Genomic DNA, 17,445 nt, shown 5'->3' on the forward strand with positions numbered 1-17,445 from the left:
GCAAAAATTGAAAATATTGACTAACATTTCACCACGGTTGTTTATTACAATTATTATTAGGGTTAATACCTATTTTACCCCCTGCCATATGGGGCGTAGTTGAAAAACCCCCTGCAAAAAAAAAGTTTCAAAACATGCCTCATAAAATTTCAAAAGTTTGCATTTGAACCTTTATCACGCCACATCATTAAAAAATCTGATGTGGCATTATTTTCTATAATTTTTTAATAAACTTATATGCCACATCACTAAATCATGAAATGGAAAGACCTAAATACCCTTAGAGTGTGTTTGGATGAAGCATTTTAATGAGGGAAAGTAATGTTTTGAGGGAATTTAAAATGATTTGACCAAAATCCATTGTTTGGATACAAAAATGAAGAATTGTTAAAATGATGGAAATTTATGGAGTATTTCATCTAAGTTAAATTTAATCATTTTGAAATGACACCAAAAACCAAAGAATTTGAAATTCCTCTCATGTTCCATAAAATGTATTTGTTATTATTATTTCTTCAAATTTTACAAATTGGTCCTCATATTTTCCAAAATTATAAAATTGACCCCAAAAATTTTAAAAAAATTGCAAATTGGTCCTTAATAATTTTTAAATTTTACAATTTGGTCCTTCAAATTTTTAAAAATTGCAATTTGGTCCCTACTTTTCAATTTTTTAATTCGGTCCAAAAAATTTATATTTTATAAAAAAATACCCAAAAAATCTAACAATGAATTACCTTAATACTTCATCCAAACAAAATAATTTAAAATGAATGGATTTCAATTGAATCATTTGAATTGCTTTGAATTTTAAATTCCCTTAAAATTTCTAATTACCTCATCCAAACACACTCTTAGTCTTTTTATCTTCATTTCTTATGTGCATTTGATTTTGTTATCGTTTCAGACCCTACAATTAGGGTTCTTCATTTTCATCTTCCACCGTTGTCAACACTTCACCGTAACAAAGCAACACTTGAATACGATTTCGCACGCTCTGAATACGATTTCGCACACTCTGAATACGCTCTAAATTCGCTGATAAAAAAGGTATGTATTGTCTTCTTGTGATTTCTATTCTCGTACTAGTATAAGATTGTGGTCCCAAGTGAAAATCTTTCTGAAATATTGGACGGAATATTGTCTCTTTTATGGAGGTATGGGTGTTTTTAGTGTAGTGTTTCACCATGGGGGACACTTCGTGCAAGACGGTCATATATATTATAGAGGGGGTAGCGACACTATTGTTGAAGGTCAGGATGAAGATAAATGGAGTTTTTTTGAAGCTGTTAGTTTGGTTAGGGATTGGGGATATGAAGGTTTTAGGCTATGGCGAAAGATACCGCAACTAGATGAAGGCTTTATGAATGTTGTTGATGATGCAGCTTGTGTAGAAATTGCTAAGCATTGTATGGCTTGTAAGGTTGATGGCCATATTTGGGTGGAGCATGGTGTCAAGGACATGATGACCAAGGTGGTTCATCCTAATGTGGATGACTTCAGCACATCTAGTGAAACTGAGAGCAGTGGTTCTGATACTGATGCATGAGAATGTTTCGATGATAGTGAAGAGGAAAGAGTGATTGAAGTAGAAGATGAACAATTCGATCAAGTGGAGGTATTTCTTCCCGAGACTGGGAATAGGGTGAATGTCCATGGAAAATTTTTGAGATTCAAGCGTTGTGCATCCAAGGATCCCAAAAACATGAAAGCCAAAAGCATGGTAAAGAAGGTTAATCTTTTGGTGCCCAAGAGTGTCTTAGGATCTAGTTCAAAGAGGAGTACAACCAATGATGAAGATGTGGATTATGCTAGTGAGGAACTTGATAGTTCAGATGCTGATGAAAGTGACATGGGTGAGAAACCTTCCAAGCCAAAGTATGACAAGTTCAGATCAGAGCTGCTCAACAAAGACTTTCAATTCAAATTAGGTATGGAGTTCAAATCTCTCTCTGAATTTAAAGATGTTATTAGGGAATGGTCTGTATTAAATGGTAGAGAGATAAGTTTTGTTAAGAATGAGAGTTATAGGGTTAGGGTTGAGTGCAAGGGTAAATGTGGCTTTTTGGCATTATGTAGTAAAGTGGGAGACAGTCACACATACCAGATAAAGACTTGGGTGGGGACCCACACATGTGCAAGGGTATTAAATAACAAGTCTGCCAATTCCAAGTGGGTTTCTAAGTTAGTGGTTGAAAAGAGGAAGTCACAAGGGAAAGTAAAGTTGTCTGAAATTATGGCTGAGCTTAGACAGAAATATTCAGTAGGCATCACCAAAGGAAAAGCTTGGAGAGCAAAAGCTATTGCTGATGAAATAATTGAAGGTGATGCAAAGGAACAGTATAATATGTTGTGGAGTTATGCAGCTGAGTTGAGAAACCATTGTGCTGGTAATACTGTCAAGATAAACACTGAGAGACCACATCCAACACTACCACCAAGATTTGGGAGGTTTTATTTCTGTTTGGATGGCTGCAAGAAAGGGTTTACCCATGGTTGTAGACCATTTATAGGTGTAGATGGGTGTCATCTTAAGACACAATATGGAGGTCAACTGTTAATTGCTGTAGCAAGGGACCCAAATGACCAATATTATCCTTTGGCATTTGGTGTGGTGGAGACCGAGACAAAGGAAAGCTGGAGATGGTTTATGCAATTGCTGATGGAAGACATTGGATCTGAGAGAAAGTATGTTTTTATATCAGATCAACAAAAGGTACAAATTGTGTTTGTTATTCATTTTTATGGTACAGTGCTAATTGATTCATTTTTATAGTATAGTGCTAATGTTGTTCATTTTCTATTGTGTGCTTATGCTGGTTTTAGGGGCTTGTTAGTGTTTTTGAGGAGATGTTTGAACAGATAGAACATAGGGTGTGCCTCAGATATTTGTATGCAAATTTCAAGAAGAAATTTGGTGGTGGAGCTGCCATTAGGGACCTTTTAATGGGGGCTGCCAAGGCCACATACTTCCAGGCTTGGGAGAAGAAGATGAATGAGCTTAAGCAACTTGACAAGAAGGCATGGGATTGGTTGATGGGAGTGCCAACAAAACTGTGGTGTAAGCATTCTTTTTCATTTTACCCTAAGTGCGATGTTTTGATGAATAACTTGAGTGAATCTTTCAATAGTACCATATTACAAGCTAGGGATAAACCAATACTCACTATGGTAGAATGGATTAGGAACTATATCATGAATAGGATTGCTAATAGTATTGTGAAGCTTGATAAGTGGAAGCATAATGTCATGCCTAATCCTAGGAAAAGGCTTGACAAGGAAACTCATTTTAGTGGAGAATGGCTGCCTACATGGAGTAGTGGTGATTTGTGGCAAGTTCATCACCCATATAATGGGTTGCAGTTTGTTGTTGACATTGGGAAGAAAACTTGCACTTGTTGCTTTTGGGATCTTGTAGGCATACCTTGTAGACATGCTGTTTCTGCCTTGCAATATCAGAATTTAGATCCTGAGAAGTATGTTGATCCTTGTTACACGAGAGATGCTTATAGGGCATGTTATGAAAACAATGTTAGTCCAATAAATGGCATGGACATGTGGCCCACTGTGGATGCTGAAAATTTGTTGCCACCACAATACAAGAAGGGACCTGGAAGGCCTAAGAAACTGAGGTTTAGAGAGTTGGATGAGAGTGGATCAAGGATGAGAAGGGTAGGTGTATCCTATAGATGCACAAAGTGTGACAAATTGGGCCACAATTCTAGGAAGTTCAAGCTACTGAGCAACATCCTAATGCACTCAAGAGAAAAGGTATTCCCTCACAATTCATGTCTTTATATTTTGTTGTTGTGACAAATTATGTGTTCTTATATTTGATACTGAATGCAGAGAAAGACACCCAAGACCAAAGTATCAACAAAACCTGTACAAGAGCCAGCTCCAACTGAGGCAGCTCCAACTGAGGCTTCTACTGAATAGGCTCAGTCTGGTGGAAATATGGAAGCTCAAACTGAGGCAGCTCCATCTGTGGTTGAAGACCCAGAGTTGGATGCATTGCTTAATGATATGATGGCTCTCTATGAAGAACAAACATCACAAGTTGATAATCCCACACAACCTGCTGTTATGCAACCTGCTGCTGCAACAAGTGTTCCTTTAGCTGATTCAGAGCCTGCTGCAATGACTGAACCAGGGCCAGCTTCAGCAACTGTCAAAAAACCTCCTACAAAGAAAAAGAAAAAGGTCTTGCCTGTGAAGCCAACAAGAAAAAGGGTCAGTGAGAGGTTGAAGGAGGTGAGAAATGCCAAATGACATGGTGGGCCTGGATCAACACCTGATGCACCATTGACAATTGATGAACCTGAAGGATCTAGTTGGAGTGCATCAAAGAAAATCTCAAAGCAGAAGTGGAAGGGAATTGCTAGGCGCATGACTCAGTAGCTGTGCACCATGGGGGACATTTTGTGTGCCATTATGTGATTTCAATTTGACTGTTTTAATGTCTTTATGTTATGCACATTAAGTGCCATTTTGGTGATTTCAAATGTACTGTGTTATTGTACTTATGTTAAGCACATTATGTGCCATTTTGTAACTCCTACTTATCAGAACATATTGGTATCATTCCAAGCTTTTAATTATGTGACATTTTGGTACCATTCCAAGTTGTTAATTATGTGCCATTTTGGTACCATTCCAAGTTTTTATTTATGTACTTGTTATTGTCAATATTTTGGAATCAATCCAAGTTCACTTGGTATTGGCTTAACTAAAACACATGAGAATTTCATATTTTGGTATAATAAAACACATAAGAATTGAATAACATAACAAATGTCATTTCCATTGTAATCTATTTCAATACAACCATACACCTTCATAAAGTCATTACAACACAGACAAATAAATTGTCACATAAACCAACATGACATAACATGAACCAACATAACATAACATAGACAAAATTCAATAACAGAAGTCTTACAAATTAACACATAGACAAATTATTTGTTACATGGACTAAGAAAGAAAACCCATAGACAAATTAACACAACTAAAAGATTATTCATCTTCTTTGTTAGCACATCAATCTTTTTCTCTATGGCTTCCATCTTTAGTGAGAAGTCTCTCTCAATTTTTCTCATTCGTTCTACAACTCCTACATCAAGATGCCCAAAATCTCTTACACCGCAAAATTCATCATCCCAAAGAAATGCGTTGCAGTCGTCTTCTTTACCCCACAGCTTACACTTCCAGTATTTTCTTCCTGGATTTGAAACCGATTTTGAAACAAATAACTTCATGGAGACATTGTGGCCACATTTGGGAGTTACTCTTCCATTTGAAGATAAGCTTGAGTTAGATGAAAGTTGTTGACTCATGAAGAAAAGATTAGAAAATAGATGAAATTTGTTGACTCAAAGCGCAAAACGCAGCAACGAAACAAGAAGAAGAAGAAAGCTTAGATGAACAAGAAGATGCTTCACGAAAATAAATTAGGTCAACAAGGTCAAGGGTTTATGAAGATAAAAAGACTAAGGGTATTTAGGTCTTTCCATTTCATGATTTAGTGATGTGGCATATAAGTTTATCAAAAAATTATAGAAAATAATGCCACATCAGATTTTTTTAATGATATGGCGTGATAAAGGTTCAAATGAAAACTTTTGAAATTTTATGAGGCATGTTTTGAAACTTTTTTTTTGGCAGGGGTTTTTCAACTACGCCCCATATGACAGGGGGTAAAATAGGTATTAACCCTTATTATTATATGTAGCGCATTTTCCAGTTTATTACCACAGCCATTAGACAGTGGTTGTAAATAATCTACTTACAACCACACACTAAGTTACCACGGTTGCTCAAACGTGATTATAAGACTTTCACAACCGTGCGTATAAGTGTTTTCTGTAGTAGTGAGCCAATCCAAAAGGAACAACAATCTCCCCCTTTGGAAAATTTTGGCAAAATTACTCTTCAAGCGGAAACACCACTCAGTACCAATATATCCCATACTCATAACAAACATCAACATCAACAGAAGAACGACCATCCGACCATTCATTAGCAGCAGAATCAGCAGCACAAGTTAGTAGGATGGCATGGAAGATGTTATACATTAGTCACTTGACAGTTAATGCTCTTATAAAGTTAACATGTAATCATTAATGATAGTTTACTCATGCATGCACACGTAGATAGTAGTCACTAGACAGAGGTCAAAAGTTATTACTAACACACAAACATATCACCACACACAGTCACACAAGGTTGAGGGTCAGATGTCAAGCTAGATGCTTCAACATGTGTGCACACACAAAAAACCAAAAACCTAGAACAATTAGTACCACATGCATTAATTAGTACTAAACACACAAGAGATCACCAGATATAAACTCCTCACAGTTAGTAGTTAATAGTAAATAAACTACCCCTACACACCAATACTCCCCCCTTTTGCAACAATTTGACTAAGAGGTGTCCCTCAAAAATATTGGTCAATCATCATAGAGATTAGTATGTTAGCACATACACACGTCAGATCAGGAGTAGACAAACTTCAACCAATAGCATAGATCTTGAACATGATGTTGAAGCATCATGAAAATTATTGGTATAATATCATAAATGTTATCAATCCATTACAAAGCCATAACAAAACATGCTCGAATACAAGGGCCAAAACAAGGTAAGCAAAAGCACCTAGATATAATGGTTCTTCAGACTTGATTTCTAGTTCATCCACTTGAATCCATGAAGGTAACCCAGTCTTCATTAGCATCTGAGTCACTTTCTTGCTCATGTTTCTTCTTCGAGGTCTTCATCTTTGTCATAATTTTCTTTCCAATCACAGATCTGCCAACTGATGGTTCACAGATGTACCAACTGATGGTCCACCATTTGCAGAAGTGGAGCTAACCCCCTTGGTCTTATTTTTCTCAGCCTTAAGAAATCTAGCCTTATTGATATTAATTCCCTAGTTAGAAGTATGTTTCTTTTGATTCTCATAATTTTGACTCATTTTGAAGATAATAGGCACTTGATGGATAAGAGAGGGAAGAGATCTTTGAGAGAAATATAAATACATATTTTTCTTGCTAGTAATGAAGGTCCAAATAATTTTTTTAAAGAAATATAATTAAATAATTTTTTTATCTCTTTTAAAGACAAAATATAATTTCAAATCTAGCACATAAAAATAAATAAATCAGATTCATTTTATTTCTCTTTTATCCAATGATTATACTTGATTCTACAAAATAATAATAATAATAATAATAATAATAATAATATTATTATATTACACAAATTTATTTTAAAGTACGGGTACCATCAAATTCGTATTCATACCCGTTAAAAAATGGGTAGCAAAATATCTGTTTATTTATTGTGAATACCCATTAAAATATTCAACTTGTGCCCTTGAGCAGTTTTATCCATGGGACCCACATGTATGAGTTTTTTGCATCACTAAGAAGGAGAAAAGTCTAACATCCTTTTTAATTAAACTAGTCAGAGACCCGTGCTTCCGCACGGGTGATTTTTTTTCTGGTGTAGTATTTTTGTAATGATATGAATAATATAAATAAAAGGAATTATAAGCAATATGCATAATTAAAATGAATTGTTTTACTTGAATAGATTAGAGTTTTATTGATTGCTCTGTTATACTCCCAATTCTCTGAAAACCTAATATCCATAGGAATCGTTTTGAAATTTGAAAATAAATACTTTAGTTTTCAAATTAAAGTCATTATTGTTTAAAACAAAATAGGCATTGTATTGAAAGTTGCCCTTAAGATTAAACATTATTATCTTATTCATGTGTTAATTTTGTGTGTAATAAAGAACCATATAAAAAAGGACATGTGAGTTGGAGAAAAAAATAAAATTTTAACAAATGCAAATGTAAAATTTTAAATATAAATGAAAAATATGAAATAGTTTACTTAATTGTAAATTTAACAATAATTATATAGAAAACAATGATCCACAAAAAAATGTTTAAGATAGGTTAAGAACACAATAGCAAAATTGGGTCAGGTAATTTAATAATTGACGGTCCAACAACAATTAAAAGAAAATGATATAGATCACTATGGTTTAATTATAAATGAAAAATAATCATATAAATTCAATTATATTAAATAATCATATAAAAAAATACTATAAGATGGAGATAATAAAAATGAAATATTAACATTTAAAAATAAAAATTATCTCTCAATTAATAGTTGTTGATTAAAATAAAATAGCTACTATGTTGATAATGACCCGTGAAATAAAAAAATAATTTGATGCGATATAAAATATATTTAAAAACAAATGTAAAATAAACAATAATCATGGAAATTTAGTTGTATTAAATAATGATAAAAAATCGTGAGATGGAGAAAAAATAAAAATAAAGATATTATCTCTCAAATAAAGACAATGATTGATTAAAATAAAATAGGCATTATGTTGATAGTGACCCGTGAGATAATAAATAAATAAATAAATAAATAGAGAAAAAAAATTAAAATTAAAGTAAGAAAGTGTGAAAAAATGTGAGAGAAATTTGAAATTTTAATTAAGATAGAGAAAATGTGTAATGATCGATTAAAAAAAATTAAATATTAAGTTGATAGTGGCCCGTGAAATAATTAAATATTTTTGGGAATAATAATTAAATGATCGATTATTAATATTTTTTGCGATAATAGATAAATGTTTGAAAAATTAAAATGAAAGTATGGAAAAATGAAATGCGAAAGAAATTTAAAATTTTTAGTAAGATTAAAATTTAAAAATAGATTATTAATATTTTTTGTGATAATAAATAAATTAAGAAAAATTAAAATGAAAGTAAGAAAGTGTGGGAAAATGAAATGTAAAAGAAATTTAAATATGAATTCCATCATCCATGGCTTACATGTGATGTCATCATTCATGCAATAAAGTTGTAGGGAAAATGTTATTTAATTCGGACCAATGAAAAGCTAACACTTGGGGCATCCATTCAATAAAGTTGAAAGAGTGAATACTTAATTTGTTAGTTACAAAAATGACCTTTTATTAGTGCAAATAAATTTTGGTGAAAGGGTAATTTAGGCAATTTGGTCAATCTATTATTAATGTATAGATAGTAGAAGATGGTAGACATGCATATCTAAAATGTATATGAAGATGCATTTTCATTAATTTTTTTATATATATCTTTAGATTATAATTCAGAAATGTATGTCATTGGAGTGCATCTATTGACGTATCTTTAAATACTAAAGATATTATTAAATTCTCACGAGGATTGAGGATTTGATAGTAATTTATAGTTGCGTTAAGCAATTTTCTAATATAAATTAGTATAATAAGCCTTAAAAAGTTTTCTACTCAAGGTCTAATGTGGCTTAGAAAATTGAAAATTTCATGTCTAAACATTGTGTGTATATTGTAGACCAAAATGTATACTCTTAAAACAACAATCACAATCTTCTCAATTTCAAGAATCAACATCCAAATTTTCGAAATTTAAAAAAAATTGATTCAACTTTTTATTTGCATTTTTTTAAATTAAAAAATAGTTCATTTTGTATGCAAACTCTTTAAATTTGTCTTAATTTTAAATATTTAATTGAACATAACATAATAATTGGAAACTTATTAACTCTACTAATTTTCTATTTCTATCACAATATATAAGATTAACTCAATTTAAAAATTTCTTTACCCACCTCCCTATGGGTGGTCACCTCCTGCGAAAAACCAAAACTACCCCTGCTTCGGAAGTTCATTTCCGAAAGCGTGTTTTTTTAAAAAAGCTGACTTACTTCGGAAGTTCATTTCCGAAACAATTATTTCGGAAGTTCACTTCCGAAATACTGCGATTTCTGCAGATTTATCAAAACACTCCCCCTCCCCCAATCATTTACCCTAAATCAAAACAAAAAGTGGCAGAGGCGAAAATTTGTGCAAACAGAATTCCAAAGCTGCATCAAGGCTCCAATCACACTGCTAAACAACATTCAAAAGCCCTCAATCCTAACACTTTGTAAGTTTTGAAATTTTTAGATCTATTATTCAAATGCATGTTATTTAGGGTTTTAATTGCATAAATGATATATGGTTAGGTTGTTAGTAGTATTTAGGTTGTTTAGAAGCATTTTGATTTGGTTTGAAGTTTGGTTTAGGGGTCTGCCATGGAAGTTGCAGAAAACTCCATCGCAGGGGTGTTTCGGAAGTTCATTTCCGAAAACACCTCCATCCCAGTTTTCGGAAATGAACTTCCGAAATGTATCAGAAGTTCAAATTTTTTTGTTTTTTATTTTGTCTCGCATATTAATCGATTTCAATTGTTTACAGGAACATGTCTTCTAGAGAGGGCGCTAAGGGGGGAAGAAATGATTCTTCAAAGAAAGAGTGAAAGAGGTGAAGGAGGTGAAGGAGGTGAAGGAGGTGAAGGAGAAGAAGAAGGTTTCGACCGGCTCTACTTCTCGTTCCCAGTGGGCCCGGGGCCCGGATGCTCAAGCTCAATCTTCAGGCGTGAGAGTCGTGATCAACGCTGATGGTTCTGAGACTGAGTGGGATGAGGATTGGTATAATTATCTTCATTCGGAGGAGTTCGCTCGTCGGGAAGAATAACGTGTTTTTTTTTGTTTGATGTGTATTATGTAACGCTCGTCGGGCAGAATAACATGTTTTTGTTTTGTTTTGTTCTGATTTCGGATTGTATCGCACAGTGTATTTGTATTGGATTTATCATGTTAGTTTTTGGAAGTGGTAACCGGGGTCGGAACATATGACGGATGAGGTGGATGTCTGGAGGAAGTAGAACTGGAGATACGTCCACCACGAGACAAAGTAGCCAATCAATGTAAGCTATAGTTTATGATTATCATCTGGGGAGGTCATTTCTAAAAAATCAAGATTAAAAATAATAAGATTTTTTTTCCAATTTTTTGTAATGACGTCCCCTGATGATAATGATAAATTATAGCTTACATTGATTGGCTCCTTTGTCTCGCGGTGGACGTACCTCCGGGTCTTCTTCCTCCGGACATCCACCTCCTCCGTCATATGTTTCGGCTCCGGTTACACCTCCTCCGTCATTTGTTACTTTCAGTTGTACGTATTTTTATTAAAATAATAAATAAACCTTTTGAAATTTGGAAGCCTTTTTTTCTCCCCACCACTCTCTCATCCCCACCTACCCGTGTTTAACAATATGTAACTTTAATTTTATGTAATATTATCGTTGTAATTTTCACCCGATTAAATAAAGCGAATTGTTCATTTTCTTCTGTCCAGACCTATTTTCGGAAGTGCATTTCCGAATTCCTCCAAAGGGGGTGCGCTCGGAGATGAACTTCCGAAACACCACATTTTCTGAAAAGTGACTTTATTTCGGAGATGCATCTCCGAAATCAATATTTTATATTAAAAAAAATACGTTTTCGGAAGTTCATTTCCGAAAACACCTTTTTTCCAAAAAAAAGTACCGTTTCGGAAATGAACTTCCGAAATAAGGGGTATTGTGGTAAATTCACCGGAGGTGGCCAAGAAGGTTGGGAGGTGGGTGAAGAAATTCTCCTCAATTTTTACTATTTTTTAGATTTTGATTTTTTTCCCCCATATTTTTTGTTATGTAAAAAACATATATTATTTTTTAATAAGATCCAAACTATTAAATTGTTAATATTTAAACACAATCAATGTTAAAATACTTAATATCAATATATTTTAAATTATTTTTTGAAGTAAAAATATTTATTAATATTAATATTATAAAATATTAAAAGAACAAAAAATAATTATCAAAAATGTAGTTTTGAATTTTATAGTGTAGGTTTGAATTTTACGTTTAAGATTGAAGTCTATTTTCTTATCACCAGAGAAACTGCTACTTCACCTTTCACAATCTTTGGTCCGGTGAGAGAGACTAAGTACTTTAAACATACTAAGGAACATAAATACTAAAAGTTGATTTTTTATAAAACATGTGAACATGGATTTGGCTTGTCTCACCTTTCACATAAATTCTAGACGGAGACGGATACGAAATTGAAACCTCTGCAATTGGTCTTCACCCCCCTATTCAGGTGATCAAGACGTTAAGATGTTATAAACTATTTGATTTTGACCACAATTTAGAAAGAGTAGATTTGATTTTTCTAAACTTACAAATTTAAAATCAAAACCATCTAATTTTAATAGGATAGTCAAATATGTATAAATGGAGGGTTTTTATGCAGCAAAAATTTGAATTCTCCGTACTACATTATTAATTAGTAAGATACACGTGCCTAAGAATGAGTATTAGTTTTTTACGCACAATTGTCCACATATTTTAAAAAATTATTAATAAAATTTTATTTTTTAAATAGTTAAACCAATTCTTTTAATTTTTTCTGTTTTATATAATTTTTACAATAGAAAAAAAAAATTATTATTATTTTTTACCCACTACAACTATCAAAATTAATTATAATTTTAATATTTGAGTTATTTATAGGGTGAGTTAATAAATTTATTTATTTCCTCAAAAATATTTAATACATAATAAAATATATTGAATGAAATTTATATGAATTTATAATTAAAAATTAAAACTATTTAATATTATAGTAAATAAATGATTATTTTAGTCTAATAAGACAATTATTTCATAATTGAGAATACGATATATACTCATTCTCTTATTATAACACATCATAACCTTTTTCATATATTTTTTAAAAAATTATCAATAAATTTTTATTTTTGTTATATTTAAATAAAAAAATTCATTTTTTCCGTATAATTTTCGCAATAACTACCAAACTTTATTATAACTTTCATTCAAAACTTAGTAAATTTTAAATCTTGAAATTTCAAATATTAATATTTGACACATTTATATGATGAATTGACACCATTTAAAAATCCCTATAATATTAGATCACTATAGTTTTAGTGATGTCTATAGTATAAAAAAAATCTATTTTCATCATCTAAATTTTCTATATATCTACGTTAAGCAAGTAGAATAACTCTTAGGACGTGAAGCTCTGATTGTTACAAAGTTTTCAGCCCTGTATATTAATCGTGAAGTTGTCAGTGTTGAGTTACCAATGTATTGAGCTGAATTTTCTGAAAATTTCGAAAATTCATAATTTGAGTTTCAGACGTTCGATTCGAGTTTCGTTTGAAGCGTTAGAAAACTAACGTAATGAACCTTGTTTTAAAAATGGTCCCAAAAGCTGGAAGTGATTTATTTGTTATGTAGTGATGGAGATTGAGAGGTGGAGTTTTGCTTTTGATCTTGTATTTTGTACCAGATTTATTTCTGTGGCACCATATAGGATGTCGACGTCTAAGTTAGCAGAGTTGAAGAAACGATTAGGAGATTGTTGGAAAATAAATTTGTGAAACCAAGTGTACCACTTTGGGAGGTTCGGTGTTGTTAGTAAAGGGAGATGAATGTAGTAAGAGGTCATGGACACTTAATCAAGTAATGATTGAAATTAAACATCCACTTTAAATGAATGATGATTTGATGGATCAAATGGTAAGCGAGTATGTCCTCAGTATAATCAAATTGAGGTTGGATTACCTTCAGATTCAGGTGAAGGAAGAGGATGGTTAGAGACAACTTTTAAAACTCGGTGTAGGCATAATAAATACTTGGGTCAATTTGTTGTTGTGTTTCTTGAGAATGTTATGATTTGATCTAAGTCGGAATACATGCGTCTTGGACGTTGCAATTTGAATTTCAATGTCAACAGGGAGGAAGCCTTATGCTAAGTTGTCAAGTGTAAGTGATGAGTTAAGGAGGTAAGTTTTCTCGAGTGTGCATTCTCAGGTGATAGTATGTGTGAATTCGTCTAAAGTAGATGCAGTTCTACATTGGAAGGCTCTGAGGTCAGTTATAAAGATTAGAAGCTTTTGGACCTAACTAGTTATTATCGCAATTTAATTGAGACGAGGTGAAGTACGATATGTTGTTACCACTACGCCAAATTTGAGTTTTAGCAGCACCCCTACGAAAGCGCTTTTAGGAAAAGCGCTGTTATAGACTTCGCTAAAAACAAAACTAAAAAACAAGGAAAAAAAGCGCTGCTGTAGGGGATCCTACGAAAGCGCTTTTAAAAAGCGCTGCTATAGGGCAAGAAATGAAAGCGCTTTTAAAAGCGCTGCTATAGGGGTAGGCTACGAAAGCGCTTTTTTCTAAAAAGCGCTGGTATAGAGCTAGTTACGAAGGCGCTTCTAAAAGCGCTGTCGTAGCATACCCCTAAATTTTAAAAAATGAATTACCAGGGATCGAACCCCTGTCCTATATATTAAAACTATTAAATTATAATCTTTATGAAACATAATGAAAATATAAAATAAAATCATTTGGTTCTTTAGTTAAACAAAAGAGACAGAGAAAAATGAAAAAGATTTGGAAAAGCTCTCCTCCCTCACCCGAACCCTAGTTGCCGCCGCTGCAGTTTCTTCTTATTGCGTCGATTGTCGTTTACCACCACTAACATATCCTTCATTGCAATGGAAGAAGGAGGCATAGGAACACTCTCGGAAGTTCTCCAAAGCCTCAAGAAGTTATTGCTTAGGTATCGCGACGGTCTAGAACAGCTTGAGCGTCTCGAGAATTCCACCTCTACCTCCACTGCCAGCCTTAATTCAGAACTTTCGTTTACTATAAAGAAGTTTATCAACCAGATTCAATCCCTCTGCGTTGAGATGGACCGCCGTTTTGTTGCAGCCAAACCCTAACACAACCTCTGTAAAAGGTGAACAAATTGAAATCGCCTTGATTCCGATCTTGTCAATTTTTTATTTTGTTGCAAATTGTTGTTTTGTATGTATAAGATTGTATGTGCTGGATATGGTTTTTTACAATTTGTTTCGGCAATTGATGTTAACGAGCTACTGATGAATTGTCATTTTTTATTGATAAATTCATTTCTAAAATGAACTTAGGGAATGAAGTTAATGTTATCACAATATTGAATTGAATTTATTTCAATTTTTTAAAAGACGATTCAATGTAAAATGTAGGAAACAGTTAGTTTATTGATGATTTGTGATTTTGAGGATTTGAAAGGTTTTTATGTGTTTTGAGGGAAACTTAGGGAATGAACTTAGTGTTGTATTTTAATGGGTTAATTGGTATATTTTTTTTCAATTAATAGTTATAGTATCCAATAGTTGTGTCATCAATACTGATATATGTAATGTTTTTAACAATTGCATTTAGTTAAAACTTAACCATATACATTTGATTTTTAAATTATTAGATTTGTGTATGGTAGGCTGTTTCATTTCTGTTTTTGATGCGTTGTGTTTCTTGGAGTAGGCTTTTGAGATTTGGTCATTGTGGCTTATGTATCATACATGAAGTAGTTTAAACAAAGCATTGGCGTGTAGGTTCATCTGTCATCAGGAAGTAAATTTAACTTCCAAAAATATATCAAAAGATCTTTGGAGGGTGACTTCAAGGTAGTTGTCAAAGTCAAGGAAACATTTTTGTACTGTGCATTTGAAACATTATATTTTATCTTTCCAGCGATAACTGATTTGAAATACATACTTACCATTCGTGTTTGTTGTTATCGACAGTCCAGTCCTTTGTAAGTATTTTGTTCTCTCTTTATAATTTTCTTATTGATGGCAATCATGGTTACATTACAACACATGCAAATCATATATTAAAGTTTAGTAGATGATATATTACTAAACATATGATTTATCACCTAGGTTAGTAGATGATATATTAACTTATAAGTTTGTTCTGCCGATTGTTTTTGTTTAAAAAGAGCTTAGAGATTTGAACCATTCCTCAACATCAGCCAAGCAAGGGAATTCCATCCACCATTTTGAATCACACCTCTATCCTTAGAGATTTGAACCATCCCAATATTGTCAGGTCAGTTATTTGTTTTCTTCAAATCAAGCTTCGATGAATAGATTTATGGTGATTATATATATATGTTTGGTGTGTGTGATATCTACAGGTTGTTGCAAATTCTAGCTACTGAGGAATATATGTTTGGTGTGTGTAAATCTTGAAAAATAGTACATCACTAATCCCGTGCTTAGCATTCACACTTTCGAAAGAGTAACTCATCTTTATACTAAACTATTGTTTCTATAGTGTAGTGCTGCTTTGTTTTATATCTCAAATTTCTTCTACATTTTGTGTTTGCAGTCTGTTCTACATCAAGCTCTTTTTGGAATTTGTGCACCCAAAACTTCTATTCATGTATGATACTATATACTTTCTCTTTTTTACATTGTTTAAAACAATCCAGGATGGTTCAAACCATGCAAAGTAATGTTATTGTAATTTTGTTTTTCGATTTGCAGAAGGCTCATCTGAGCTATACAGCACCTGAACTTTTGATGGGCTCAACCAATTACTCAACTGCAGCTGATATCTGGTATATGGGCTGCATATTTTCTCACATCATTAAGCGCCAACCGCTGTTCAATGATATAGACAAGCATAGGGTATTGGCTGAGATATTCTGGTAATTTCATCAAAACACGATAACTATTTCTATGTTCTCTCTGCATGTATTAACCAAACAAAACTAATTAATTGAATATTTTTTATGTAAATAAGTGTTAACTGATATTTAAATTTGAATTTTCATTTCAGTATGGGAATTTAAGGTTTATGAGTTAATCGTACCTGTGTGTATTATTGTAGTCTACTCAGTGTATTATTAAAAAAATAGATATAAAATGGGATAATATATTGATTCTAATTTTGGCTTCTTTACAGATCTATACTCATTTTGCTATAAAACATGAGATGGTCACTCTTTTAGAGTCTTGAGTAAAGCAACATGTCAACAATAATTTATTCGTTATAATAAAGACTAGAATAAAGACTTGTTGGATTCCATGCTACCCTCAATGAAGCTCCTGAATTTAACTCTTCCATTGATGGTGCCAATAAAATAACAAAACTGTAAAGAATTGTTCTTTCCTGAAATTTGGGGGCAATTCAATGCTGCTAAGGTAACCAATTTCCATTTCCACCATTCATTTCCTTCACTCTTTAGAGGACATCCTAGTGCTCTTGATTTGGTTTTTGATATCCATGATTTTTTTCCAACTTATTATATGATACATTTGTTTGTGTGTCAGAATGTTTAAGCATGACTTATCTAATTTATAACTTATTAGTTTCATAAGTAGGAAGATTAGTTTCTCATTTCTAGTGTAGTGACAATTTACTTATGTGACTTATCTATAAGTCATTTAGTCAATATGTATTATACTCCTTTATTAACTTTATTTTTTTCTTCTTTTTATTCTTATATGTATACATGCGTGGACAATTGAAGATAAATTAGAAGTTGATTTGTGCATTGTTGGAAAGTCAATTATGGCCATCGAGGAGTCACGTTCGGCGGGAGAGAACTAGTTTTCTTAAGGAGCAAATCAGTATATATATATATATATATATATATATATATATATATATATATTGTATTTTGTGTTTTGAGAATTTGA

At 32.5% G+C, this 17,445-nt stretch overlaps 1 protein-coding gene and 1 long non-coding RNA gene across 2 annotated transcripts; both read left to right on the top strand.

Annotated features, from left to right (window-relative positions):
• Nucleotides 1–1,705: 1,705 nt before the first annotated feature.
• On the top strand, nt 1,706–3,939 carry LOC131642032 (uncharacterized). The gene is made up of 3 exons (XM_058912320.1): nt 1,706–2,716; nt 2,827–3,672; nt 3,850–3,939. The coding sequence occupies exons 1-3, from the start codon at nt 1,706–1,708 to the stop codon at nt 3,937–3,939; spliced, it is 1,947 nt and encodes a 648-aa protein (XP_058768303.1).
• An 11,590-nt stretch (nt 3,940–15,529) lies between these two features.
• On the top strand, nt 15,530–16,780 carry LOC131642033 (uncharacterized). Its single transcript, XR_009295717.1, has 5 exons — nt 15,530–15,847; nt 15,936–16,039; nt 16,130–16,183; nt 16,288–16,451; nt 16,709–16,780. It is a non-coding gene; the product is annotated as an uncharacterized LOC131642033 (long non-coding RNA).
• The last annotated feature ends 665 nt before the right edge of the window (nt 16,781–17,445 follow it).

This window comes from Vicia villosa, unplaced genomic scaffold, assembly GCF_029867415.1.
Source record: "Vicia villosa cultivar HV-30 ecotype Madison, WI unplaced genomic scaffold, Vvil1.0 ctg.004382F_1_1, whole genome shotgun sequence".
In the NCBI taxonomy this organism is placed as follows: Eukaryota; Viridiplantae; Streptophyta; class Magnoliopsida; order Fabales; family Fabaceae; genus Vicia; species Vicia villosa.